We start from the raw sequence: 27,697 nt of genomic DNA, 5'->3' as shown, positions 1-27,697 counted from the left end.
ATATAAACAAGAGCTTTGTATGGGAACTACTGAATTATGGCCTGAACCTCTGATTGATCACCTGAGGCAAGCACTGAGTCAGCCACAGGAGCACAGGTGAAAGCAATTCACTTGTGTGATTGCAAGGGGTGGAGCCTGGCTGCACCTCTCCTAGATCCCATTTAAGGACTGACTGCTACTGAGGAAGGATGTCTGCTAGGAGATTGCTTCTCTTGTTGGTGGGTGTGCGTGAGTGCCTTGGATATGGGTAAGCTTTTCTATTCATTTCTGTTTTTTCTTCTTCATTGTGATAGTTTTTCTGGCTACGTGCTCTGTAAAGAACAGCTTAACTTTTATGTATACTCATAAGTTTAATGGAAAGCCACATTTCCCTGCTGCACTCTATTTGGGTATAAGCCTGACATGCCTGAAGCCTACTTGTGGAACTGAAGTGGACAAGCCAGTGTAACCATAGCTTCATGTCAGCAAGAATGTATCTGTAGCCTGTATTGCTGTGTCTGTGAGCTGGTCATCTCTTGTTTGGGGAATGAAGCATCACAGAAAGTATAGAGGATTATAGTTCTGCACTCTTTCCATTTCCTTGTGTTTTCTTTAGACTTTTTTTGTGTATCTGAGCTTATGTAGGTAGGTCAGTGAGATTACTAGGAGTACTAAAGGAAAAGACTTAGGATATAGAGCTATTGAGGAAGAAAGGGAAAGGCATGCAAAAAAAAAACAAAAAAAAACAAAAAAAAACAAAAAAAAAACAACCCACTCCTGTGCAAAAGTATATCTTATCCTTATTTATAAGGAGAGAAGTAGGGCTGATTGTTACTGCTATTTACATTGCTTACATTTTGATCAAGAAAAACAAATGTTTGAATACTCTTCCATATTTAGAAGGAAAGAAACAGCTTCTTTCATATTCCTTCCCAAAAGAGAAATGCTATGTTTGAGGTGGTTAAAGATGCTCTTTGAGAATTGAATCCATGTATGCATCCTTTTTTTTCCAAGTACACTGAACAGCTGTCTTTTCTATGTTCTTCTAAGGACTGAAGACTGGAGCAAATAGCTGTAGAGAGACCATCTTGGTGTGGTCAGGGGCATAGAAATGAGAAAAGCTGATGGAAATCTACTTATAAATTTGCTAAAACAGATTCCATATAATTAAGCAGCTTAATCACCAGAACACATATTTGACACTCTGTCACAAACTTTCTTTGTGAAACTCATTGACTACATGGTATCAATCAGATGTGGAGCCTTGCTCTTAGAGTGACAAACTGTTAACAGATGTGCATAAGTATGTGGAGACATCAAGAGCTACGCTTTAAGGAACACATTTTTTTTTTTCTTTTGCAGTTTTCATTGTCACCACACCTAGCTTTTTAAATGTTCTGAATATTGCTCAATCAGCTGTCCATTCATCTAGGTGCAGCAGGCCTTGTTGCTTTTCTATTTATGTGGTGTGCTCTTTGTTTTTCTGTTTCATGTTTAACTGCTATTTGGAAAAAATGATTTATCTTTTGCACTTTGAAAGCTGCAAGCAAGTATAGCTTTGAGAAAAGAAGAAAAATGTATACATATTCTTTTTTAAATGAAGGTGTTGTTGATGGCTGATTAAAGACAGAATATCATAGAATGGTTTGGATTGGAAGGGGCCTTTAAGATCATCTAGTTCCATCTCCTTGCCTATAGGCAGGGACACCTCCTACTAGATCAGGTTGTTTAAAGCCCATCCAGTCTGGCTTTGAACACCTCCAGGGTGGGAGCATCTACAACCATTCTGGCAATCTGTTCCAATGTCTCACCACTCTCACAGTAAAGAATTTGTTCCTAATATCTAGTCTAAATCTGCCCCCTTCCATCTTAAAACCATTTTCCCTCATCCAGTAACTATGTGCCCTTCTTAAAAAGCCCCTCACCAGTTTTCCTGTAGGCCCCTTTCAAGTACAGAAAGGCCGCTATAAGGTCCCCCCAGAGCTTTCTCCAGAGAAGAGCCACAACCCTCTCAGCCTGTCCTCATAGGGGAGGTGCTCCAGCCCTCTGATCATCTTTGTGGCCCTCCTCTGCACCTGCACCAACAGCTCCATGTCCTACATGTTGGGGGCTCCAGAACTGGACGTAGTACTCCAGGTGGGGTCTCATGAGAGCAGAGAAGAGGGGCAGAATCACCTCCCTTGACATGCTAGTCACACTTCTTCCCAGTGCAAGAGCAGCACAGCACTAAAAATATCTGCTCTTCCCAATGATCTATTGGCAAGCTCAAGGCTGGTCTAGGAGCCATGTGGCCATAAGCAGCCATGGTTTCTCACGTACACTTTGTGACTGTATCTTCTACAGGTGTGGAAGATGTGGGGTTCCTGTTGCCTTGTTGGGCAGGCTCCCATCATTTTCTGATCATTATAAAATACCATCCATGGTTTCCCTGAAATTCAAACAGCTTTATGAAAACTTGCACCTTGCAATTAACTGTGGCCAGTTTTTCTCCACCTTTATTACCTGTTTCTCCTCTGTATTACAGAAACACTCAGTGCCATGACATGCTGAAAGCCTCTGGACTCCATTCAAATCTTTCCAAGTGTGCTTCTCAGTCAGAAGGCTGTGGTTTTTGGGCATTGACAGGTAGATCAATAGTTTGAGGATTAAAGCAGGCCTGATAGATCCTGTTGACAGCTGGTGGGGCTGCACCAGGCAGCTGAACATAATCTTCATCCGAAGCTCAGCTCAGGCCCTAGTGTTGTGGGCCCAGCTTTTTTTTTTACTTCTAACACAGAAGCCTCAAGTAAATACACAGAGATAAACAATGTCATAATTATGAGCCAGCTGTAGCACCATATATGACAAATAAGCTTGAAGCCTGAACTTTGTAATTAACCCCAGACTGACAGCATTGTTGCTCCCCTTTTTTGCTTTTGTCCACAGACTGTAGGCTTGTCTGCTGATCTCTGGGTGGAATTTCCAGCAGCTTCATATGGTTTTGATTTCCACTGGGGGTTAAAGCTTTGCACTGTATCTTGTCAGCTGAGGATTACCAGAACACAGGTTTGTCCATCTCCTCCCACAGAATGCTGTATAGTATACATCCCAGGCAGCTTTTTTTGTCTGCTTTTGCTTCTACCACACAAGTGGAAGCAGGGACCAGATATGCTACCACCATTTTTCTGAAGAGTAACCTCAGTGAAGAGTTGCATATATTCATATGAAAGAAAATTTAGAGATTAGCATTTAAATCAGAGATCCTGCGTAAATAAATATGCAGTATCAAGTCACTCATTTTAGTCATTCAAGACTGCTTCACAGTGACAGGATAGGGTATGATTCACTCTTTATTCTCCATAAAAGTTTGAATGACCTCCTAACAGACTAGAATATTCTTTTTACACCATACATTGTGAACTTTTTTCCAGTTAAAATAAAAAGGTTATGTGATGTAATCAGTGACCACATATGACCTGTGAAGTCATCAAATAGAAAGTTAATAGAATAGTCATAGTTCAGCTCTAATAAGTGATAATAACATCTTTGTGTTTTCTAAGGATCTTTCACCTCAAGATTATAAACTGTTTACACATGCAAGTATGTTGCCTATGGTATGCTGACTGCACTAAAAAAATGACTTGTTTACCTCATTTTATCATAGAATGGATTGGGTTAGAAAAGATCTTGAAGATCATCTAGTTCCAACCTGTTTCCATGGGCAGAGCTGCCCCTCACCAGCTCAGGCTCTCCAGGGCCCCATCCAACCTGGCCTTGAACACCTCCAGGGATGGGGAACCACAGCTTCTCTGGCCAGCCTGTGCCAGTGCCTCACTGTCCTCTGAGTAAATGATTTCCTCCTAAAATCTAATCTAAATTTCCCCTCTTTTAATTTAAAACCATTTCCCCTTGTCCTGTCACTATCTGGCTGTGTAAAAAGATGGTCTCCCTCCTGTTTGTAAGCTCTCCTCAAGTACTGGAAGGCTGCAATGAGGTCTTCCCAAAGCCTTCTCGTCTCCAGGAAGAACAACCCCAGCTCCCTCAACCTTCCTCATAGGAGAGGTGCTCCAGCCCTCTGATCATCTCTGTAGCCCCCCTCTGGACCATCTCCAACAGCTATGCATCTTTTCTGTGCTGGGGGGCCCCAGGCCTAGTTGCAGTACTCCAGATGGGGACTCGCAAGGGCAGAGCAGAATGAAACAATCCCCACTATCTCCCTGCTGGCTACCCCTTTTAATGCATCCCAGGATACTGTTGGTCTTCCAGGCTGCAGATTTACTCTGCTGGCTCATGTCCAGCTTTTTGTCCATCATCTCCACAGAGCTGCTCTCAGTGAGTTATTCTCCCTGTCTGCAAGCATATTTAGGATTCCACTTGGCCATCTTCTTAAGGGCCCAATCTTCAAGCCTGTCCAGATTCCTCTGGATGGCATCCCTTCCTTCTATTATATCCAATGCACCACTCAGCTTCGTGTCATCAGCAAACTTGCTGAGGATGCACTTGATCCCACTGTCTATGACATTGGTAAAGATGTTGAAGAGCACTGGTCCCAAGCCAGACCTCTGGGAGACACCACTCACTACTGGTCTCTATGTGGGCATAGAGCCATTGATCACAACCCTCTGCCTCCAGCCATCCAGCCAATTCCTTATCCACCAAATCATCCACTATTAAAATCCATATCTCTCTAATTTAGAGATGAGAATGTGGTGTGGGACCATGTCAAAGACCTTGCAGAAGTCTATATAGATAACATCAGTTTCTCTTCCTCTGTCTATTGATGTCATCACTCCTTTGAAGACTGGAAAGGTATGATTTGCTCTTGGTGAAGCTGTGCTGGCTCTCTTGGATCACTTCCTTGTCTTACATGTGCCTTAACATAGTTTCCAGGAGGTTTTAAAATGTGAGGAAGGAGTATAATTAAAACATGCCAAAATTCTTGGTCTATCAAATAATGTGATGAAGAACAGGAACAGCTCTTGTAGCCTCACATGTGGGTTTCTGGATGGCAGCCCAGGTAAGCAGGGCTCCAGTGCCAGGTGTTGCATCAGCAGGAGCCGACAGCCCTCAGCTCATCTAGACATGGCTGACTGCAGCTGCAGTGGAAAATCCTGTATATTACTGACTATGGTCAGTATTAGCACATTTTTTGTGATGCTGGGTTGCTTTTAATGGAACTAATTGAGTGTTACTGTTTTGACACTGACATTCTTAGTGACGGTTGTGTCTGTGATATTGGGGGATCTGGCTCACAATTGCTGCCAGCTAAATGTAAAACGTGGGTACAAACCCTCACGTTTCACGTTTAATTTTGCTGAATGATTTTACTACATGGGTTGTAGCTAGCTTGTGCTTAGCTTAAATCTTTTTGAGAGCGGAAGTGGTAGACGAGTTTTTGACTGCAAATCAGTAATTTGCTGCATGAAGTTGGAATAACAAACTTGGCTGCTTTTGCACACTGTTGGCCTCTTGCTGTTAGTCAGTGCAATGAACAATTCACCAGACGTTTCCAGCCGAGGGCTGGGCCTCGACTATTAACCCTGTAAACGCAGCAGCGAGTTGTTTCAATCCGTTCCGCAAGATCCTCAATCTGCCGTTTAGGGGGCGGTGTAACCGCCTGCTGTAAGGACACGCGTGCACGGCGGAGGAGGGCTGAATGCCGGAACGCTGCGAACACTGCGGATGGACTGAAACGAATCCAGACGGCCCACGACTGACGAGGTTCTACAGAGCCGCCTGGCGGCAGATAGCGGTGCGGCGGGGGGAACCATGCTGCCGCTGCGATTGTTTCCAGCCGAGCCGGGTGGGGAATGCACAGGGGCTGAGTTGGAGCATGGCGGCGTGCTGGGCCGTCCGCTGCCTGCGGGGCGGGCGGGAAGGGCGCCGTGAGTGGCGGCGGGACGGGGGCTGGGGAGTCGCGGGGCGGCGGATCGGCACTTCCTTCGGTCTTTGCTTCCAGCGGCCGGGCCTGCCGTGCGGAGTGGTGACCCCCTGGGCGGCCCTGAGGCGTTTGTTGTTGTTGGGGCGTTAGCGGGGAGCGGGTACTGGGCACGGGGGCAGGTGCTGTCTGCACTGTTGGTGTGTCTGAGGGAAGACTAGCAGTGCTATGTCCTGTCCCCCTTTCTGTAGAAACCGATGTATAAAGAAGGTTTGAAATCTCGTCGCTAATTTTAGATCGTGTCTTTTACCAGGGTTCGACTCTACACTCTCTGCTTCTCGACTGACATCAGATGAAGTTATTCGGATGCGGAATGAACTCTTTACCAAAGAGAAGGAGAGGCAGTTATCTCTTTATCCACGAATTGAGAAAATTGAAGTGAAATACACTGGAAAATCTCACCCTGGCAGCGTGTTTGTAATGAACAAAGCTTTGTCTACACCGTACAACTGTGCCATGCGTAAGTGAATGGACTCTTCAGCGGGTTTGTAAACTGCATGAATTATGGAATCATAAGGTTGGAAAAGACCTCTAAGATCACCCAATCCAACCATCAGCCTGTCCCCACCATGCCCACTGACCACGTCCATCAGTGCCATGTCCAAACAATTCATGAACACCTCCAGGGATGGTGACTCCACCTTATCCTTGGGCAGCCTGTGCCACTGCCTCACCACTTTGTGAGAGGAAGTTTTTCCTAATACCCAACCTAAACCTCCTTTCAGGTGGTTGTAGAGAGCAGTAAGGTCTCCTCTGAGCCTCTTCTTTTCCGGACTCAACAATCCCAGTTCCCTCATCTGCTCCTCATATGACTTGAACTCTTTTCTCATGTCACTGATAGGGAAAATTAGTTGCCAATGGAAGTATTTGCCATCCAAACTTGAAACATTAATGTTAGTGGTGTTTTAATGACCTTGGTAAGGGATGTGTATTCAGAATATTTGTATTTAAGTTTACAATATATTTTTAATGTGAACTCAGTGTTTACATTAAACTAGATGATTACGTGTAGCGAGGTTGGACTAGATGATATTTAAAGGTCCATTTCAATTCTAAAAATTCTATAATTCTATGTATATATGACTAGGTGACCTTTAAAGGCCCTTTCCAATCTAGTGATTCATGTGAAATATATTTTACTGATGTAAAATATATCAGTAGAAATGGAGTTGATTTTTTGTAGGTTCTGTTAATATTTCATCCTTCCAAGTCACTTTAGAGTAGTTAAACTTGCAGTGTGTTGTTAGAAATGCAGAGGTCTGAACTTCTGGCTCTGAGGAATGATGTTAATAACTGTGTAACTTGTTTTTCACTTTCTTTAGATTTAAGTGAATGGCATTGCAAGAAATCTGTTCTAGCTCTTGTGGATGGTGAAGTCTGGGATATGTATAGACCCTTGACCAAGTCTTGTGAAATTCAGTTCCTCACCTTCAAAGATGAAGATCCAGAGGAAGTAAATAAGGTAAGTCTGCATCTTAACTGATTGCAGATGACCTTGATCACAACCATTTTATTCTGTACACCTGTTTTAGTTCCTTGAACTTCGTTGTCATGATAGTTTATAGATATTTTTGATGATTGATACATCATGGTTATTGTTATTTAGAGCACAGTGTGGGCTAGGTAATATGGAGGCATCCCTTTCAGCCTATATTGTATGATTGTTCAATTTGAGATTTAAATATCTCCAGAGAAACAGCTAGCTTGCCTTTTCACAGAATTGCAGAGGTTGGAAGGGACCTCATCGGGTCCAACCGCCCTGCTAAAGCCGGTTCTCTACAATAGATTGCACAGGTAGGTGTTCAGATGGGTTTTGAGTATCTCCATACAAGGAGACTCCACAGCCTCTCTGGGCAACCTATTCCAGTGCTCTCTCACCCTTACTGTAAAGAAGTTATTGCACATGTTAGTATGGAACTTCCTTTGTTCAAGATTTAAGGCTATTTCTCCTTGTCCTATCACTGCACACCACCGAGGAAAGCCTGGCCTTGTCCATTTGCCTCTCACCTTCCTTTAGGTGTTAATAAACATTAATTGGATCCCTGATTTTTAATTTTGATTCTCTTGATGGATATTCTAATCATCACCAAACAGAAGTTTAAATTCTAATGAAAGTAGTGTTTGGGTTGGTGTGGAGTTTTGTGCCTAATTCAGTGAAATGTTGGTGTTCTTTGGTGTAAATAGCTGATGGTAATATATTGTGTTCTGAAATTCTTACAGGCCTATTGGCGTTCCTGTGCCATGATCATGGCAAGTGTGTTAAAGAGGGCGTTCAAAGATGAGTACTCTGTAAATCTGGTTAAAGCTCCAGAAGTGCCAGGTAGTAATAAATGTTTTGTAGTTGATTGTCTTGTCTTTTTCTGCTTAAATGAGTTCTAATAATGTTACAAAAGAAAATCAGAGGCTCCTTTTCCAATGATTGAATGTACTTAGCATTTGTATGTGTTATATGGAGCCTTTGGTAGAATGTAACCACACACTTTGCAAAATTTGGTATTAAAAAGAAACCAATTTACATAAATGTCATAAGAGATCCCATAGAATGACTAGTTTTTTCTTATTATTTTTTTGTTATTGAGGTGATCCAGAATTTGTATTTGATTATGTTAAGTAGTTGGGCTTTAAACTGTATTGACTCTACATAACATCTAAGTTACGTAGCTACTCTGAAATGAAGTAGGTGGACTGGAAAAAAGACAGGAGCTTATCTCCTCTTAACTGTTTTTCTGTATCAGTTGATACACTAAGGATTAAACCTGAATTCCTTTGCCATCTACCCAAATTACTTTTATAAGGAAGTAGTGGTTTCGGTCTATGCTTTGAAGATGTCAGGAGTCTTATTCAGCATGATATTGGCAGAGAGAGAGAAGTAGATGAGGGAATCTGTGCTCCTGGATGCTCCACTGGGAAAATAATTATCAGAAGCAGTGTGTGATCACGGCTGAAAACCTGTATTTTACGATAAAAAAACTTTCTTCTGTTTTTCTTACTCATTTTGATGTATTTGTAAGAATATAGCATGGCAATGAAATGCGTTTTTCATTACAAACGTGAATATTTTCTCTTTGAAATTGCAGTAATCTCTGGAGCTTTCTGTTACGATGTAATTTTGGACAACAGACTGAATGACTGGAAACCAACAAAAGTAAGTGCAATAATTTGCCCAAAATGTTTTGTAACTTCCATCCTTGTCCAGTGGTTCTTTGGTGGGGGAAGAGGGCAGTGGTGTAGAGTTTTCTGGGTTTTTTTTCCCCCTTTTGCATAGTGTTTTACTTTACATTGGGAATATGCCTCAGAAGCTACATACCTGCATTTATCATATACTGGCTCTCGCTGAAGAGAACTCTCAGCACACAAACTGAGTTTCTTTCAGATGTGTTTAAATCCAGAGCAGTCCTTCAGATACTTACAAGTTTCAGCTTTAATCTGAAATACAATTCCAAAAGCAGCTGGTCTGGCTGTTGGGACCTCAGTGCCATCTTTGTTACTATACAGCTCCACTCCTACAGAACTAACCTTATCTGGTAGTGTAGGTGCCACAGTGGGCTTACAGCGTTTGTGTGAATAGAACCCTCTGACAGTAAAAGTGTCTGTAATTTGTGTATTTTCACCTAGTGGTGTACAGCACAATCAGTTTATTGTTGTAAAAGAGCTGTGAGCACATTCAGCTGAAACACTTAATAGCTTGTATTTCATTCCCTTCAGTAAACCTAACCGTTTACAAACTTTGGTAGCCGGTGTTGTCATGAGTGTTTGACTTCTCTGTTCTGTTTGCTTGCCAAAATACCAGCAGATGTGTGTGTGGCTAACAAAGAAGTGTTAAGTGTTAGTACAGTGCAGAATTTTTCTTTATTATGGTCTTATATTTAAAATAACAGTCTGAAGTACTTTGTGAATGATGTAATAAATGTAATTTCTCCTAAAAACAATTTCTTATTTATCAACAAATCTGTGTATGCAAAGCTTTGGTGATGAAATTCTAACTTATGTGGTATTTTTTTCTTTTGATTCCACTAGAGTGGAGATTGTTTATAATTGGAATTGTGACTATGGGAAACAGAGTACACAGATAAATCTTCAATGGTGTCAAGACTGTATATGAATACATTGTAGTAGGAAAACCTGAGAAGTGCAACTCCCAACAAATTTTTTTCTGATAGAACAATGCCTATTGATTTGTTCTTAAGCATTAAGTTGCTGATAATTACTAAGGATTACAATCCTATTGCAATAGTCTTATACTTAGGATCTAGTTAGTTGTTTTGTCTAATACTTAGCATTTCTTATGCTCTATTCAGTACAGCTATGGAACAGTGGCGACAGATTTATATGTATCAATTACTTTTTAGGACAATTTCCGTTCTCTTACAAGGGATGCCAGTAAGCTAATTGATAAAGACCTGCCATTTGAAACACTGCATGTTGAAGCAAAAGTAGCGCGTGAAATGTTTCAGAATAACAAGTAAGTGTATGAGTTTGCCTTAATTCACTTAAATCCCTAGAATAAGGTGTGACAGGTAAAGTAAGACGGTACATCTTTCACTACTGTGAAAGTGTATCAACATGTTTCCATTGTCTTTGTCCCATTAGCTCATTTCATTGTTAGTATTCTCTCCAGAGGGCAGCACGTTTGCTGGACGTAGTTTTGTGAGACATGGAAGACCACAGTCTTCCAAGTTTAATATTGAGCTTCAAGACTTCATACCTTTGAACTGGAACTCTGCTGATTAGATTTTTTGTTTGCTTGTTGCTTTAAGCCTTTGCTGAAAGGCTTTCATGTTTAAAGAAATGTAGATTTTTCATATCTCAGTATCTTCAAATGAATATTTGATGAAATGTGGTTTTTGAGCTCTACAGGGGGAAAATGGGCAAAATACTCTGTGCTACAAAAGAAAGCCTGTTTAAAGGATTTCTTTTAGATGACAGACCGCTTACTGTTTTGGAAAAAAATTACCTGGTCCACATCTTTTCAGTGGTTGGAGAAAAGTAGGGAAAATGATACATAATTTGTCATTTTGTGAGTTGAAATTTTGCTCAAAGCTAAACTTATTGCAAAAATAAATAGTATTTTTAGCTTAATTATACTAATGTGACATACAGGCAAGTGTCTCTTTACTGGGTTGGCTTCTAACCATTTAGAGCTGGTAGGAGCTGACTTCTGTTAATGGCACTAGACATTGTATATGTTCCTAGCGTGAGGAGAGACCACTTTGCTGTCTTGAAGATGAGCAGTTGTTGAGGACCAGATGTTGCATATGACCTGTTTATGTGACCTGATAGTGTCTGCTGGTCTGTCATGGTTGACATGGTCTTATGTGTCTTGAAAACCTTTCACATAAAGTAGCAGATTCATTTTATCTTCCTGAATAAAATTTTTGAGAGAGCATGGATCTTTTAAGACATATATATGCTTTATGAAATATGCCAGTACGCATTGGCATGTGAAATTAAGGGTTTAAACCCTGTTTAAAGCTCTCATAATACAATCATGATAAAAGAAAAATGGTCCTTGAACAAATCTTTTCAGAACTTGGTGTTAAAGGTAAGAATTTTTTTTCTTGTTCAGGTATAAAATGGAGATAATAGACCAGAAAGCTTCTCAGAACAAGGAAGGAATTGTAGTACTACATAGGTGAGTAAAACTAAATTCTCTTTTTGTAATATTTCACTGAAAGATTTAATTATATTGCAAGTAATATCTACAAGTAAGAAAAATAAGTTACTTATAGATTTTAATTTAAAAATCACTCTTAATTGCTGTCTGTACTCTATCAAGGTTTTTTTATAATATCCTTCTTTCCATTCTCTGGTTTGAATGACAAATTTAACTCACTGCTAAAGGCAGCATGGCTTCAAAAATTTAATATCTTTTGGACTTGAGGTATAAATTCTCTAAAGTCATTTTAGGAAACTGGGTGACCTGTACTTTTGCTGCAGGAAACCTAGAAATGCTAAACTGGGAATGTGTTTAGATTTGGTTTGGGATTTGTGCGGATTTTCTTTCATCCTCTTTGATGTGTTCTGTAGATAGGATTTTGCTAATCAAAACCAAGTAGGATTGTAATTCTCTTTGATTATATTTTAGTCACAGCGGATTTTCTTTCTTCTTTGGTTTCATCAGGTTTGGTGACTTTGTCGATGTTAGTGAAGGACCTCACATTCCAAGGACAAGTTTCTGTTTCCAGTATGAGATAACAGCAGCTCACAATCTTCAGACTAGTCAATCTGAATTAATAAGGAGGTTCCAAGGCGTGTCCCTGCCAATCCATTTGAGGGTAACTACATTTTTTCTGCTTTTTTTTCCTTCATTTTCTGCATTTTTGCTTCTCTTTTTAAAGTTAGGGCATTTGGTGTATTTTCTGATCTTTATTTTATATTGGTGATAATTCAGAGGCAAGAGGAGTAGCAGAAAGTGATGGCTCAGGATGATGACAGTGGGTGTTTGAGGTTAAATTCCTTGGAACTATTGTGAATGTGGAGTCAGAATTGGAAAAGTTGGCAAAAGCATACTCTTAGTGTTATCTCTCAGTATCCAAAGTGTGGTTTCATTTGTGCAATTGCAGCATGGCTATTTCATTAGCCTTGCCTTAGTGAATTGTTGTGAGCTCACACAACATGTTCATTCAGATTGAGGAAAGAGCAGAACTTTGAATTTGCACTCATGATGAAGAGTACTACATCTATGTCTCTCATTTATAAAAAAGTAAAACTTGAAACAGCAAATCCTAGCACTAATCTGTTTTAAGGAAGGGCTCTGCAAAAAACATAGCTAAAGACAGGAATCCTTCTTCCCCCTCCTTTTGACTTCTGTTATATTGGCCTATGGTCTAGAACATGTGCTATTGTCTCCACTGGGAAAGTTTGTAGGAGACAGCTGATATTTTTTAAGTCCTCTTTAATCAGAGGAATATGGGCAAATTGGTCGCTAAAGTAATAAGCTGTAATGTGTGAATTAGGGACTGAGATGTTTTTATGCCATAATTTCTATATACTTGTCAGAATCTACTCTGTAGTAAGATTCTTTTTCTACTTCTGGTAACATTTAATAACATTTAATACAGGCTCATCACACTGTGTGGCACAAACTGCTGGAAAGATCAAAGAGGCTGGTAAGTCTCAGTGGTGAAATTCATCTTTCCAAGTATGATAATATGCTGTGATATTTGAATGATTAGAGATGCGTAATATTGTCAGAAATATATCTTTAAGAATGGAAATGCTAATGGGTGAAGAAAAATTGAATGCTCGTGAAATCTAGTTGCTTTGTAGTAGAGAATGTGCTGGTATTGTTTTTGAAGTTTGGCTATTAAAATACATTGTACCATTCAGAAAAAAAACACAAACAAAACAACAAAAAACAATAAAAACATTATTTAATCAGTATTTTTTTTTACTTTTCCAAAAAACTGGAGCAAGATATATTGGATTTTCATGACTGAAACTGTCTGCTATGGAGAATCTCAGATGTTTTTTTTAAAAGTCTCTCTAAGCTATTTTTAATTATCACTCGAGACTACATCAGTATTTTTCAAATATAAGAAAGTTTAAAAGTTTCACTGACTGAATAAATGCAAAAAGGCAAGTTTTTAGGATAAATGGATCAACAAAATCTAAGTTTGCATATAACCAGAGATTGACTTTCCTACGTTAAACCTAGGAAATCATCATAAGAATTACATAGCAGAAGTTTTTGAGTCTTCAGAACAATTATTTTATTTACTTTCATAGCAAAAAAAAAGAAAAAATACCTACTGAAATTTGTTAGCCAAGGAGGGCTCAGAGCCTAACCCATGAATTTTTTTAATGAAATTAGTTTGAAGATGCTTCTTTTTCAGCTTGTTTAATTTTGTAGACAGCATTTTCCTGTGTATGCTGTCCTTTGTCTTTAGACTGACAATGTGAGGGGTGGATTTCCAGGATCCAAACTTAGATCATGTTTAAAAAACAATAACAAAGTTGTTATGTTTCTGCAGGTCACTGAGGAAAAAAGTGTGAAAGCAGCAGCAGAAAGTCATGAGGCAAAAGATGAAACTGAAGAAGGAAAAACTCTATCATTGTAATTTAACCTCTAAATGTACATAATAAAATAGTGTGGATTTTGGTTGTTTTTTTGTTTGCTTGGCTTATTTGTGCTACGTGTAAAAATGTTTTGGTTTAATTCATTTTGAGCTCTGTAGGTCTGAATCATGGATAGATGATTTAGAGAGCCAATATTTTACATTTCAGTTTACTTGAATTTCAGTTTTCTGCTACTGTTAGGCATTAATTTTACCTTAAAAAAAGTTTAATTTGTGACAACTTACCTTGCAAATTACCTTTGTCCTTACCTTATCTCAAGAACAATTTTATGGGTCCAGATGTTGTCCTCTCTGATTTGTGCAGTTTGGCCATCCTCTTTAATGTAATATAATTTCAGCAGCCCTTGTTTAGTCTTAGATGAAGAAAGAATGTACAACTCCTGACATGGTGTGCTTCTTGCTGGAGATTCCTGATAAAATTCCACTGACTTCCTTGCCTATTGCATTAGAAAGTTGAGACAAATGTCTTAAAAACAAACAAAAAAATCTGCAAAAAGAACCCTCCCAGAAGCCCATAAAAGGTTATAAAAGATTCTTACTTTCTAATTTTGATTTTCTGTCAGAACTGGAATTAGATTATCTTTTGTCTTTACTGTTCAAAAGATTCCCCATTCAATATCTCACTGAATAATTAACGTTGCTTTACCAGTACAAGAATAGCAGAATGAATATGCCGAAAAGTTCTTTGTGGTTATTAATTGTCGTCTGTATAACAGCAATTAATATCACTTCTAAAGATCATTTTCCAGAACAGTACCAGCAATGTACTATATTATTTCCATCCCCAGTGTAGTGAGATTTATTATGCATTTTCATTCTTTGATATTTAAATAAGGTAGCTTCAATTAAATGTCTCAGGCGGTTTTTGTTGGATGATAGTTTCTGACATTTTGTATTTTCAGCCATAGCTCATTAGAGCTTCTCTCATTAACTCAGAAGAGATTTTATTACAAATCAGAAGAGATTTTATTACTATTTGAAGTTTCACTGAATTTCATCCCACTTATTTCACTGTTAACTGCATCTCTTGCCCAGCAATCAGTTGCTACACATTTGCATAACAGGGTAACAGTTCAGTAAAACACATTTAAGTAAGGCAGTCTTACCTAATGACTAATGAAACTGCAATAACTAATAAGTAAATAAATGCTAAATATGACAGAAGGTAGAAGAAGGGATGAATGATGAGTGGATAGTGATAGGACAGGGGGGAATGGTTTTAAACTGAGCCAGGGGAGGTTTAGGTTGATATTAGGAGGAAGTTTTTTCACACACACGGTGGTGATGCATTGGAACAGGTTGCCCAAGGAGGCTGTGGATGCCCCATCCCTGGAGGCATTCAAGGCCAGGCTGGATGTGGCTCTGGGCAGCCTGGTGTAGTGGTTGGAGACCCTGCACATAGCAGGGGGTGGAAACTAGATGGTCATTGTGGTTCTTTTCAACCCAGGCCGTTCTATGATTCTGTGATGAAAGTAGCTTCTCTTGAAATTGCAAAACTCTTAAGAAATGTATTAAAATATCAATCAAATATTAAAATATTAAAATTGTTCCTTTGCATTTCTGTGCCCAGGGCAATTTTTGGCTGGGCTACTGTGAGATATAAAGTCTGTGTATGTACTAACAGACTATGACCTCTGATACAGTTTCCTGCCAACTGCAGCACATCCTTGATGTATAGTCCCCGTTCTCAAATTATTTAAAAAACCTTTTTGTTGCTTCTCTCGCTACCCTTAGTATAGCCAATGATTCTTTATCATGGTATTAGCTATTTTATTATTATTTTTAAATGACATTCTTACATAAGTTTTACTTCAAGTTTGCATACCTATGGTCTATATATTTTCTTAAGACTATGAATGATCTCCATACTGAACTTCAAATATATATTTTTTTTCAACCTAGCCTTCTGAGTTTGCTTTTGTTTTGGTGCTACTGAAAAAGCAGACATTGGCTAGTGTATTAAGGAACACAACATTTGTGCTTTTGTGTTCTATTTTTGAAGTTCCTGCAGACTACATTTAACCCACATGGATATTAGACAAGTGGGAACTCATCTAGATGTCCTATTTAGAACATCTCTTAAGCCAGTTGTAACAGTAAATCACATGGTATGTTTTTGGGAATTGCATTCAAAATTCCTCCTGGATTCCATGGCCCAAGGATGATGTCAGTTATTTTATTTTATTTTTTAATTTTTTTTTTTTAACCTTAACAGGGGCTTAATCGTGTAATATTAGAATACTCTGAGTTGCAAAAAATCCATAAGATCGCTGCGTCCAACTCTGTGCTCTACATAGAACCACCTGAAATCAAACTCTATGGCTTAGAGTGTTGTCCAAAAACTCCTGCGCTGGGGTCCGTGCCCACTGCCCTGTGGTGCAGAGCCTTTCCCTAACCCCCATCTGCCCTCCCCTGACACAGCTCCACGCCGTTCCCTCGGGCCCTGTCGCTGTCACACAGAGCAGAGCTCAGCGCTGCCCACAGAGCTCATGCCGCGAGGTGGCAGCAGCGGCGCAGGAAAGCAGATCGCCCTCTGGGAATGTGGGGTCAGCCTCTGGGTCGGGGGGCGGGAGGGAGGGGAGGAAGGAGGGGGCAAGCACAGAACTGTGTTATGGAAAAAGCTGTTGAGGACTATTATCTGAAGTTTACATGCGGTTAGGAGAGATTTAGGTAAGATGTTAGGTGGAAAATCTTACTTCAGAGGGCGGTGAGGCGCTGGCACAGCTGCCCAGAGAAGCTGTGGTGCCCCATCCCTGGAGGCGCTCAAGGCCAGGTTGGATGGGGCCCTGGGCAGCTGAGCTGGTGGGGGGGCAGGGATTGGGGTGGGTGGACTTTGCAGGATCTTGCTACTAGCTCACATCTTGGCATAGGTGGACTCCAGAAGGCAAGTGTTCCTTTGGAAGGGATTGAGCTGGAAGATGTACTTGGAAAGCACCAGAATACGGCACCAATTAAAAAATGGATTGGGTAGTAGAAGATGGTGACTGCTTCTCTCTTGTGAACAAAATTGTGATGACAGCACTTTTCAGGAAGTCAACTTTATCAATATAAATATTGGTTAATGTAAAATATCAAAAGAAGGTTGGATCTTGGAGACCTCTAATTGAGAGTGGATTCTAGATCTGTCCTGCATACTGTGAAGATTTTCTCTGTCATCTACATTGGAAGTAACCCAAAGAGACCCCAGTAGGTCTGTTCAGAAAGAGACAAGAAAGTAGAGATCATTGTTTTCCTTTACTGAATGCTGTAATTTCCAGAAACTACAGGGATTGGAGGACGGTGCATGGACAAAAGAGACTACAAGATTAAGCAAAATCTCCTCCTGATCTCTTTCTCCCTTTTATTAAATTCTTATCAGGTTTAAAGAGGTAGTTCTTAATAAATTCATTTTGCAAAAGAAAACTGGTTCCATCTACAAGAAAGATGTTGAGAATCTGGAGTGAGCATGTCCAGAGTACGGTAATGAAGCTGTGAAGGGTCTGGAGCACAAGACAGTATAGGGAGAAGCTGAGGGAATTGGGATTGTTCAGTCTGGAGGAGAGGAGGCTCAGGGTAGGCCATATCACTCTCCACAATCACCTTGAAAGAGGTTGTAGTGAGGTGGGGGTCAGCCTCTTCTCCCAGGTAACAGCAATTGGACAATAGGGAATGGCCTTAAGTTGTGCCAGGTTGGATGTTATGAAAAATTTCTTCTCAGAAGGAGCAATGAGGCACTGGAACAGGCTGGCCAGGGAAGTGAGGGAGTCACTGGTCCTTAGAGATGTTCAGGAGCTGAGGAACATGGTTAGTGGGTATGGTGAGGTTGAACTTGATGATGGTAGAGGTTTTTTCCAACCTTAATGATTCTATGATTCTTTCTGATCTAGAGGTAAGAAAGACTCTAGGAAGACACAATGCAAGATACAGATTTTAGAGAAAGGAGAAGGCAGAGAGATTTAGGCCAACATGCATGAGCAAAGGATGATACTAGCAAGTGGTAATCTCTTACTGCTGTTAGGTAACTGAGCTAATGCTATACCACTCAGTTTATCACAATCCTTTTTAATATATGAACTTGCTAGTGTAGCTGTATTTATTTTATTATTATTATTTTTTTTTTTTTGTAAGGAGTCCAGACACAGGAATTCAATGTCAAAGAGACATTCAATGGGAAGAACTGGCAGTGGACATTTCTTGAAACACCAACCATGTGAAAATGGTAATGCTGTCATGCTGTAGTCTTTAGTAAGATTTAACCCCATTCATGAACAGCATTAAGATTTTTTTGGAATATGAAAAATGTCTATATTTTTTATATATGCTAAAATAATACCTACAAATTAATATGCCCATTTTTATGGGGAATTAGCTATGCAGAAAAAAACCCATATAAATGGTAAAATAACTGTATTTTTTATGTGCTGTTTATTTCTTAAGTTCACAGATCACTTTTCATTTACATTTTAAAGAGAGAAAATGTATGAGAACATGCATGTGACTTTTATAGCATGACAATGAGGATCGGGACCCATTGTCTTCCTTGGAAGTGTAACTTCTATTGACATGAGTGCATATAGGACAGAAATGAGGAATGCAGGTTGGAGAGTGGAGAGATGGGGTGAAATGAGGATGTCATTGTTTGAGTAGCATGCCACTCATAATCACTGAGGTCAGTACTGTATGCCATGTACAGAGCTCTGTTGTTGCTTTAAAGCTCTGAAGAAGAGATAAAAATCCCTTACCGGTGACACAACAGTAAATGAGACTTACTGAATAGGATGAGGATCCAAGGAGTGTATCAAGTAGTATTTTCCTTTTGGGAGTACATAATAAACATCATCTTAACAACTTAATTAATGTTCCTTTTTAATCTGTACATCCCATGTGAGAATTTAACTTATGGAGATAAACTCAATACAATCTTCAGATTCCTGCATCTCACAGAAGTCTTTGTGTTAAAAGAGACTGCCCAAGCCCATGGTACAGCCAGGACTCCTCTTTGCCACCGCGTAGTGTAGCTGTACCAGGGCAGCTCAGGGCCTGCTGCCAGTTCTCTGGCAACAGCGCTGCCAAGAAGGAGAGCAGCAGTGACTGCTATCATGGGGCTGGCTGCCCACTTCTAGGCTCTCAGGACTACCTCAGCTTCATGAAGAGAACTGATACCTCCATACCTTGCCTCAAGTTGGCAGTGCAATCAGGCAGTGCTGCTCTGTTTTACCCTAGGCTCAAAAAATTAGAATTTCCATTGACTCTTCTCTCCCACCACAATTTCCTTCCACTTTTAGAGTTAATTATCCAGTGAAATTAAGACAAATATGAATTTTTTTGGCGCTGACTTTGGAAGGAGTGAGCTGGCTCTTGTGTTCAGGTGGGCACAACCTCTCACTGCTTATGTTCCCAGAGGAGCTTCTGATCTCACAGCCTGTTTTGGAAGAGTCATGCCCTGCAGCAGTCCCACCTGAGTGGAAAAGTGGTATTCAGTGAGACCGTTTATATGTGAGACTGTTTTATAGGTGAAGCCATTGATTCATAAGTGTTTGTGGTCTTGAGGTGCTCTGTACCTACATTGCATGATAGGGATTCACAGTCAAAACACTGTAGACAGGATATACATATCGACAGAGCACAAACGTTGACCTTGTTTCTTTTCTTACCTAATGATCTATCCTTTGAGTCTTTATTTTCCACTTATGTTCCCCATTGACTGCTCATTAAGCAGATTTAATTAGAACATAAGATAGAATATTTCAAAGCCTCACTGTCTCAGTTCTTGTGAGTGTTTACAGTCTATCTATTTTGACCTTCCACAAAACGGTTATAACAGTATTTTCCTGTCTCTTGGAAGTTTCCGTATTTTTGTAAAATTCTGTTAATCACTTTCCTTTCTTAAATGAAATGATGTAATGAAACATTTATGCAAGAAGTAAAGCCAGAAGACCTGAAAAGCAATTAAAAAAAAAAAAGAGAACCAAGTTGCTGAGCTCAGAATATTACAAATTCTATGTCCTACTAAAGATTTATTGATACATGAAGATGCTTTTTTCCAGTGCCTTTAACTTAGACCACATTCTACCAAGTGTGTCTGTTTGCAGAACAACCCATCTTTTTACATGTTGAATGGAGGCCTTCTCAGTGTAGTATTGACTGATTCATGATTTCTGTTCTCCTCCCACAGCAGAAGTTTGTTCCTTGTGAGTTCTGGTGAGAGGCATAATACAGTGCTAATGCTAACATGTAGGAGTCATTCAGAGGTAAAAACCCCTATCACGATTAGCATTAACAACATACAGCCTACAGAAGAACTTTAGAGACCGGAGTCTGAGACATATGGAACTGAAACCTCCGTTTTTTTTCCCCTTGAGATACCTATAGAATAAAAAAAGAGAAAAAGAAATGTATCTAAAAATTATGTCATAAAGAGTACAGACATCAGAGAAAAATGATAAAATCTGTAGTTAGTTAAATGCAAAAGAACCATCTGCTGTATATTTAGAAAACTTTAAGCCTGCAATTGTTTTCAAGTTATTTTTTGTAAGAGAGGTAGTAGTACTATTTTTTCTTGAAGGAATTTTATTTCCATCCTTCTCTTAAATACAGTTTTTTCGTACTGCTTTATTTTCATTGAACAGAAGGAATATAAACTATAGCACAGTCTAACCCAGTTTTGCATCCCTTTATGTGTCAGTTAATATAGTCTGAGATACTCAAAATTTTAAGAACCCCAAATAAATATGCGAACAAACACAAATTGCCTGATTTTATTTTAACTTAGTTAGACAAAATACCTATCAGAAGAGCTGACTTTTAAACATGAGATGAGAAACACAGCTAAGAAATACAGTTTCCTCAGTATGCAGTGTTTGTGATTAAGCAGCAAGTATTCCTTTGGATTATGGAAAAGTGAGTCGTCTGTGGAGAGAAAACAGAAAACTTGTTGGATAGGTTCAGTTTCTCGTGTAAGATCCTTAGGCAGGACTCCTACATCCTTGTTACAAGAGGCTAGAATGTAATGATCACAAATCTACACTGTGCTAATCTTTTCTTCCTCTGACCCTTTGGCCATAAAATTAATAAGTACTGATATTTTTTTGACCGAAGTTGAACATTTTTTACTTCTTTCAGCCTATTATGAGCTCTCTCTTAAAAACTGAAGAGGAAAATGCATATATATATATATATACAATACTATAAAATATTTTTAAAATCTGCAAAAAAATCACATAATGAGGTAGAAATACATTCTACAGAATAAAGGTTAGAGGATCCTCATTATATAGCCAATTATCTGAATTTTTTACAGTTTTCAGTTACTTACATCAGTATTATGGGTTGAATAGATGAGATAGTCATTCCAAGCATGTTTTAAAAGGCCTAAGTAAAGTCCAGTTAGTTCTCTGCTAAATATATCTTGATTGAAATATATGTTCCTTTTTCTATCCTCCTAGCATATCAGCTCCGGGGCAGAGGTCAGGCATAGTTGAATCTTATGTGCTTTCTACTTTCTCTTCTCCCAGTAAACACTTATATAACTATTTAGTATTGTTTAAGAAACAAGTGATATGAAAACCTGCATGGGAAATGAGACAGGATATATAATTTTGGAGACTTTTTTGACATGTAAATTCAAAGTAACTTATGTATATTTACAACTTCCCTACTCTTACTAACACATGTTTTAAGAGGAAGTTAAAATGTCATAGTAAGACTGTGATCTAATTTAGAGATTTTAGGGAAATTACCACTATCTTTGTGCCACTCTAAATGAAACCAGCGAAGTACAGAGTTATGATATATAAGTGGCAAACAAAAATTCCAAGATGAATGTAAAATTTTGGTGGGCATAAAAAAGTGGTTTAGAAATTTCCAAACCTCAAGTTTAAAATGATGATTCAGAGCTCTGTTGAGTACTGGGGCTAAGCTCTACTGAAATTAGACACTGAGACCTGTGGGATTGCATTTGCATTTGTGCGTAATGAAGGGAATTGTATCTAAACCCGTATATCAGTACTCATAAATGGTGCATGTGCATGAACAATATGAGTGTAAAGCTGAGGGGTGCAGGTCAAGGAGGAGGATGGGAGATGCAAGCTGTAGTATCCAATGTGAAACCTTCCTTTTTCCTTTTCCTTTTCTTTTTCTTCTTCTTCTTCTTTTTCCTTTTCCTTTTCTTCTTCTTCTTTTTCTTTTTCTTTTTTTCTTTTTCCTCCCTTTCTTCTTTCTTTTTACCTTCCTTTCTTCCTTCCTTTCTTCTTTCCTTTTTTTCTTTCTTTCCTTCCTTCTTTCTTTCTTTCTTTCCTTCGTTGTTGAAGAAAGCAATCAAATTAATAAATTAATTATGTATATAAAGTCACCAGCTTATCTGAACTCTTTGTGGATAGAACCTGTTTAAGCAGTTTTGGATATGATGAACTTTAGAGACCCTTTCCAACCTAAGCTGTTTTGATTCAGTTATTGCACTTTTAATGTCTCTAAGTCCCAGGCTCCTTATTCACCTTGTGGATATGCATCTTTATGACAGTCATGATGCAAAATGACTGTTTCTCTAGTGGGAAAACTGCATTTGACTTCACTGAGTGAACAGAAACTTTGCTTCATGAAGCTTCTCTGATTCAAACTCTACTGCCCAAAGACTATTTATCACATTTGAAATATGCATTATCTTAAAACTATTCCACATTACTGTTATTTACACCACACTTTCCAAAACCTAATTCTTACATCTCTTAAGGCTTTACTAGAAACTCATATAGATTTTGCTAAAAGAAGAGAATATTTTATCTGTGGTTTGCAGCATCTCTTTGTGGTTAATGGCACTTTCCTCTTCATTCTGCTTTTTACCACATTCAGTCTTGGAGAAGGAGTATTTTTGAAATTGATCACTTCAATAGATATGTTGTTTCTCTAAAGAAGCTGAAGAAGTGATGTATTTGCACTTGCCTACTTCTAACATGACTGTTGAGCAGTGAGGGAAGCAAGAGACTTCAGAGAGCAATACATTTTAGTCTTACTCTTGAGAGCCTGCTCTTCTAGGAAAGGTGGGTTAGTGGTTTGCCATAGCCAGTGCCAAGCCTTTGTCTTTGGTGCTTTCCAATTCCAAGATCCTGAATTTAAGTAATGCAACAGTTTTGCCTAAGCTGGCACCATAGCATTTTAATTTTGGATTTAAAAGCTGCATAGCTTCTCTCAAGCTGCAAACTGTTCTGCTTCTCTGTGCTAAAGGAAAAAAAAAGAATCATGCTTTATCAGGAAGTGGTGAGAAATGGCATGTGTTTCCTCTTGCTGAACCTTTGTAACAGCCTCTTATATAGCTGTCTGATTTCCATTACATGAACAAATATTGCTGCCTGTCTTCTAAAAATGTGGCTGTGCTGTCAGTGGAAATGATGATCATCTATTCATGCTTTAATGCAATTAAATAAAACTCGCTATAGCTAACTTGCTACATTATAAAAAAAATAGTGAAAAAAGTTCACAAGATCTAGTGCTTTTTTCTATCTTCTCTCCAGCACTCTCTCTTTCTTCAGTTATTAGCATCAAAGTAACATGTATATTCTTCCTATCATATCTGCTAATCTCTTTGGTCACCAGCTCCCATCTACTCATCTACTTTTCTGTTCCTTCACCTGCTCTAGTGACCTCAGAACAATAAATGTGTTTTAATTTCATTTTCAAGCCTCACATTGCTACTGACTCCACAGATCCTGCCCGCAATTGATGTCTTAGCTTAGATGTTCTACTCTGACTATTTTATTCATGTTTGACACTTGGAGACACATGAAAATGTTCCACCTTGCCTTTTTGTGCTTGTCCTTTTTTGATTCTCCTCCCACTTTCCTTCAGATAGATTTTTTTTTTTTTCTTACAATTCCTTTCTCCTAACGGTCAGTTATTGCTAAGATGGCTTCAAGAAATTTACTAGTACTTTCTGAGGTGCTTGTGGGGCAGCTGGGATAAACTGAATATTTGGGTGACGTACTTTTAACTAGAAGCAATAAAAAAAAGAGCAAAAATAGTAAAAATTTGCAATATTTTCTCTGCTCTTGTATACATATATGTACATGTTTCTGGCTTTTCAATATCGTCAGTATGTAACAGTACTTATCTCCATTTCTGTAGCAAAGCAACTGATTGAGTCTTTCCTGAGATTTGTGGCATTATGGGAAAGAAAACTGACTAATAATTGTACAGAGACTGATGCATAAACCAGCCTTTTTCAGTATCTTCCAGAATATGTGAGAATGGACATCACATTCATAGCTTTCTTTTCATTTCATGTACTTTTTTTTTTTAATCTATGAGTTATTGGGGCACTTAAATGTCTACTCAAATGTATGTAGCCCATTGTTCTGTAACTGATGCATTTCTTTCATCAGTAAATTACGTGTAGTTAATCAGTGCAGATTCCTTTCAGAAGTATCACAAGTAGTTCAAACTACTTAATATAAGCTAGTGTTCATTTCCACAACTTTCCATTTGAACATCACTTTTACCTCAAGGGATTGAATAGACTTGCACTGGACCACTGATGGACTACAAACATCTAGTCTTTAAGTCTGGCTTTATGATTACTAACCAACTTTGACACACAAATCCAAGTGACCAAATCAGTATTTATCCACCAGCCAGCTAAAGGGGATCCTGTAGGGTGAATATGTTGTAAAACAACCTTTTGTCTCAGGGTTGGCAGCAAGAGTACATGCCAGCTTTGATAGTACTTCCCAATATAAAGTATTTGTAGAAACAAGATTAGGAAAGTAACTTGAACTCTGCAGTGTTTGGCTACCATTTCTGAAAGGATAAAAGCATTCTCTAAACAACAAAAAAGAGTTTAGATGTCTTTCTTGTGGGGATCCTCATCTGAAGGTGCTTAGGTTGTGCAATCGCCTCAATTTAGTGGGAGGATATGGGGGACAAAAGACTGTTCACCAAGGCCAGAGATCTGCCACGACCATGCATATGAGTGTGTATGTTCATAGCCCTTTGGAGGACAGATTCTTGATCCTAATACTTTGAAGTTAAAGAACAGAGACCAAGACTGATGACAATAGACTTTAAAAACAGATCTGGTGAGCCCCGGTCTGTTAATTCAATTCATCTCCATATATACCAGACATAGCTTGCAAGCACAGTGCCCTGATCTGTGTAATCCAGTGCCAGATTACCTACTGAAAAGTAACTAAAGGCCTGATTTTGTGAGAAAAAAAAAAACCAACAACAACTTGAAGGAGCTTTGAGATTGTGTGAACAACTCTGTAGGATACATAGGATGAGACTCATGCTACCTGGCTGCAACTACTTAAAAATTAGTCTTAGGCCTGTGCTATCTACGTATCATCCTTAACATTCAGCAGAGAAACAGAGATAAGTGGGCATTGGCCAGAGGGCAGCATGATTCACTTGTATTACATTTTTCATAGGGCATGACAAATTACCCTCTGGAGGTATCTATTTCCTTTAATTTCTAAAAACTAAAATTTGTACAATAGACAAGGGTGACTTTTGGATATGTCTTCCTTTGCAGCCATGAAAAAAGTACCTCTTGTAAAAAATACAACCAAAATGAAACGTACCAGTTTCAGAGATAGTGTTGCCCCTGAATAGCAAAAATCAGGTTTGGCAATTAATATCATTAGCACATACTCTAATTCTTTTGATTACCTTCAAAGGACCATTACAAATAAACAGTACACACATCCATTTTCAAGTATTCTATATGCATTTTCAGAAGTACTTCACCTCTAATTTGTCAGAAAAGAAAACAATTATTTTAAAACAGTTAGAAAAATATAGAAAATAAACCTCGTATGTAAGATACTGGAAGAAGGGCAACAAAGACATATATGTAGGTAGAAGAGAAGTTTCATTGCTGAAAATGTATCTCTAAATTAAAATGTCCCTATTAGATTTATTTCACATTGTGGACTAAGTAGCTGGAAATTTTTGGGATATACTTCAGCTGTTTTGTTGGTTCTTCAATAAATGAAAGATAGCCATATCAAAAAGTAATAAAATAAATGATTAATGTGAGATACCAGCTGCCAAATTTGAGTGCAGAGCAAATTTGTATGACTAAATAAAATCTCAGAGTTTCCACCAGGCAGGTATTAATTGTCAGCACAGACTGCTGCTTTGTCAGTACGGTTATGCACTTCAGGAAAGTATAGAAAAGCCCACAGTTATATTTTCATTTTAAATAGAATGAAAACAAACCATACGTAAATGATGCAAGTATAATGGTGTATTTTAAAGACGGCATTTCTCTGTTGCTTATTTATGAAATAGGGGCCTGTGCCCAAAAGTCTCTGTGTGGTCAAAATTAAATAAGTCAAAGCAGTCAGTACAGTTAACTGTTTCCCATTTCAACATCTCTCTGGAAAGCTGGAGGCAAGAGAATAGCTGCAGATTAGCCATAAACCTCTTTCAAAGAGATTGCAGGAGTGGTTTTCCCCATTGCCTGATTTTCCAAACTATCCATCTCAAAAGGAATAAAGGAGGAGTGCAGGAATTAAAAAGCAGCATGCATTCCCCATGGTCTCCTAACTGTCTGCAGATACTTTTCTCATGTGCACTGCACTCTGAGCTACATGAGGTGTAGCTACCTGCAGAAGTTCAGAGCAAGGGGACTGTTCTGTATTCACTGGAGGCTGACTGTCCGTGTGTGATTCTGGATGGCCGAAGGCGTATCTCTGTAAGGATGTCTATCTGAGTATTTCTGTACTAGTGTAAACATTTGAAGTTTAGCTGTCTCTAAACCCTGTCCTAAGGCCCCTTCCCTTGTTCTGCACCTGTCTCCTGTAACATATGATCTTCTCATTAAAAAAAAAAAAAAAAAAAAGCACACAAAAATAAAGAAGCCAAAGAACCAAACTGAAAAACCTACCTGCTATGAGGCAGTTTCTTTACTCAGAGACGCAAGCAAAACCAATGCAGCAAGAAGGCCACAGACTTCCTTTGTTCCATCTCACATGTTAACCATGATCAATTAGCCTGGGTTGTATTTTTTTTTTTTTTTTTTTTTCTGAGAGAGAAAGAGAAAGAAATAAGGCAAACAAAAATGAAAAAAAAGGCCACTGAGGCTGTAACAGTTGCTACACAGGTCTGCTGGTCTGGCTGGTCGCCTGATACCCCTGCAGCATGAGTTAGGTGAAGAAAGCCCGTTCCAAACAACTTGAGACCCTTTATAAGTCATGAAGGTGACTCATAACTAACCGTCTTGAGTAAATCCCCTGCTTTCCTTTTCTTAGAACGGAGCTTAAAAAAAAAAAAAAAAAAAAAAAAGAGAGAGAGAGAGAGAGAGAAACCAAGGAAAACAGAAAAGTCCAATCAAACTGAGGATTAAAAAAAAAACCATGTACTTTCCTTCCCTCAGACAACTTGGCATCAGGTTTTGAACTGAGTAATAATAATAATAAATGCAAACAATTGTTTAGTAGTGACAGTACACTTAAAGAAGTTAAGGGTATGTCGTGCGAGAGAGAGCTCATGCTGGTATCTTCAGAGATCTAAATGGAGAGGCTGTTCACTGTGGTGAGCTACTTCTTACTGTTCTTCATGTTACTGTTTCGTCCACAACTGTTCTGCATGGAATTCCTATATCACACTTACCTCCTGTAGACTCAGCTGTAGTGGAACAGTTGCAGACCTCTAAAACTAGGGACAAGTTCTAGCCAAATTAGGGTATATATGTGAGACTGTAAACAGGGGATTGTGGAACACTAGTATTAAAATTATACATTGTTTTAAC

General features: G+C 38.8%; 1 protein-coding gene and 1 long non-coding RNA gene across 7 annotated transcripts; one reads left to right on the top strand and one right to left on the bottom strand.

Annotated features, from left to right (window-relative positions):
• The first annotated feature begins 171 nt into the window (after window positions 1–171).
• MRPL39 (mitochondrial ribosomal protein L39) lies at window positions 172–14,005 on the top strand. Of its 5 annotated transcripts, none has more exons than XM_031612623.2 (12): window positions 178–247; window positions 2,905–3,024; window positions 5,560–5,761; window positions 6,150–6,356; window positions 7,219–7,358; window positions 8,117–8,216; window positions 8,974–9,041; window positions 10,246–10,358; window positions 11,463–11,528; window positions 12,018–12,171; window positions 12,958–13,005; window positions 13,870–14,005. In XM_031612623.2, exons 3-12 carry the CDS (start codon window positions 5,728–5,730, stop codon window positions 13,954–13,956), a joined length of 1,017 nt encoding a protein of 338 aa, XP_031468483.2. In that variant the 5' UTR covers window positions 178–247; window positions 2,905–3,024; window positions 5,560–5,727; the 3' UTR covers window positions 13,957–14,005. The 5 variants fall into 5 exon arrangements, with proteins under 5 accessions (XP_031468484.2, XP_031468483.2, XP_031468486.1 ...); XM_031612626.2 differs by having other exon boundaries at window positions 179–247; window positions 5,560–5,679; XM_031612625.2 differs by having other exon boundaries at window positions 179–247; window positions 5,560–5,710.
• Window positions 14,006–18,340: 4,335 nt separating this feature from the next.
• On the bottom strand, window positions 18,341–27,682 carry LOC149919924 (uncharacterized). 2 transcript variants are annotated; one of them, XR_016458886.1, is made up of 4 exons: window positions 26,834–27,682; window positions 21,269–22,248; window positions 20,739–20,862; window positions 18,341–20,319 (listed from the first exon to the last, which is right to left on the bottom strand). It is a non-coding gene; the product is annotated as an uncharacterized LOC149919924 (long non-coding RNA). The 2 variants fall into 2 exon arrangements; XR_016458885.1 differs by lacking the exon at window positions 18,341–20,319 and having other exon boundaries at window positions 20,332–20,862; window positions 26,834–27,677.
• Window positions 27,683–27,697: the final 15 nt, after the last annotated feature.

Source organism: Phasianus colchicus, chromosome 1 (genome assembly GCF_987193195.1).
Source record: "Phasianus colchicus chromosome 1, bPhaCol1.hap1.1, whole genome shotgun sequence".
NCBI lineage: Eukaryota > Metazoa > Chordata > Aves > Galliformes > Phasianidae > Phasianus > Phasianus colchicus.
This window is presented reverse-complemented; position numbering and strand designations above follow the sequence as displayed.

What these genes read in the sequence shown, in the direction of transcription:
- MRPL39 (XM_031612622.2), top strand. Translation starts at nt 5,792, where the DNA reads ATGGCGGCGTGCTGGGCCGTCCGCTGCCTGCGGGGCGGGCGGGAAGGG. An exon ending in TAAAGCTCCAGAAGTGCCAG is followed by an intron (nt 8,217 to 8,973) that starts GTAGTAATAAAT and finishes TTGAAATTGCAG; the next exon opens with TAATCTCTGGAGCTTTCTGT. An exon ending in ATGACTGGAAACCAACAAAA is followed by an intron (nt 9,042 to 10,245) that starts GTAAGTGCAATA and finishes ATTACTTTTTAG; the next exon opens with GACAATTTCCGTTCTCTTAC.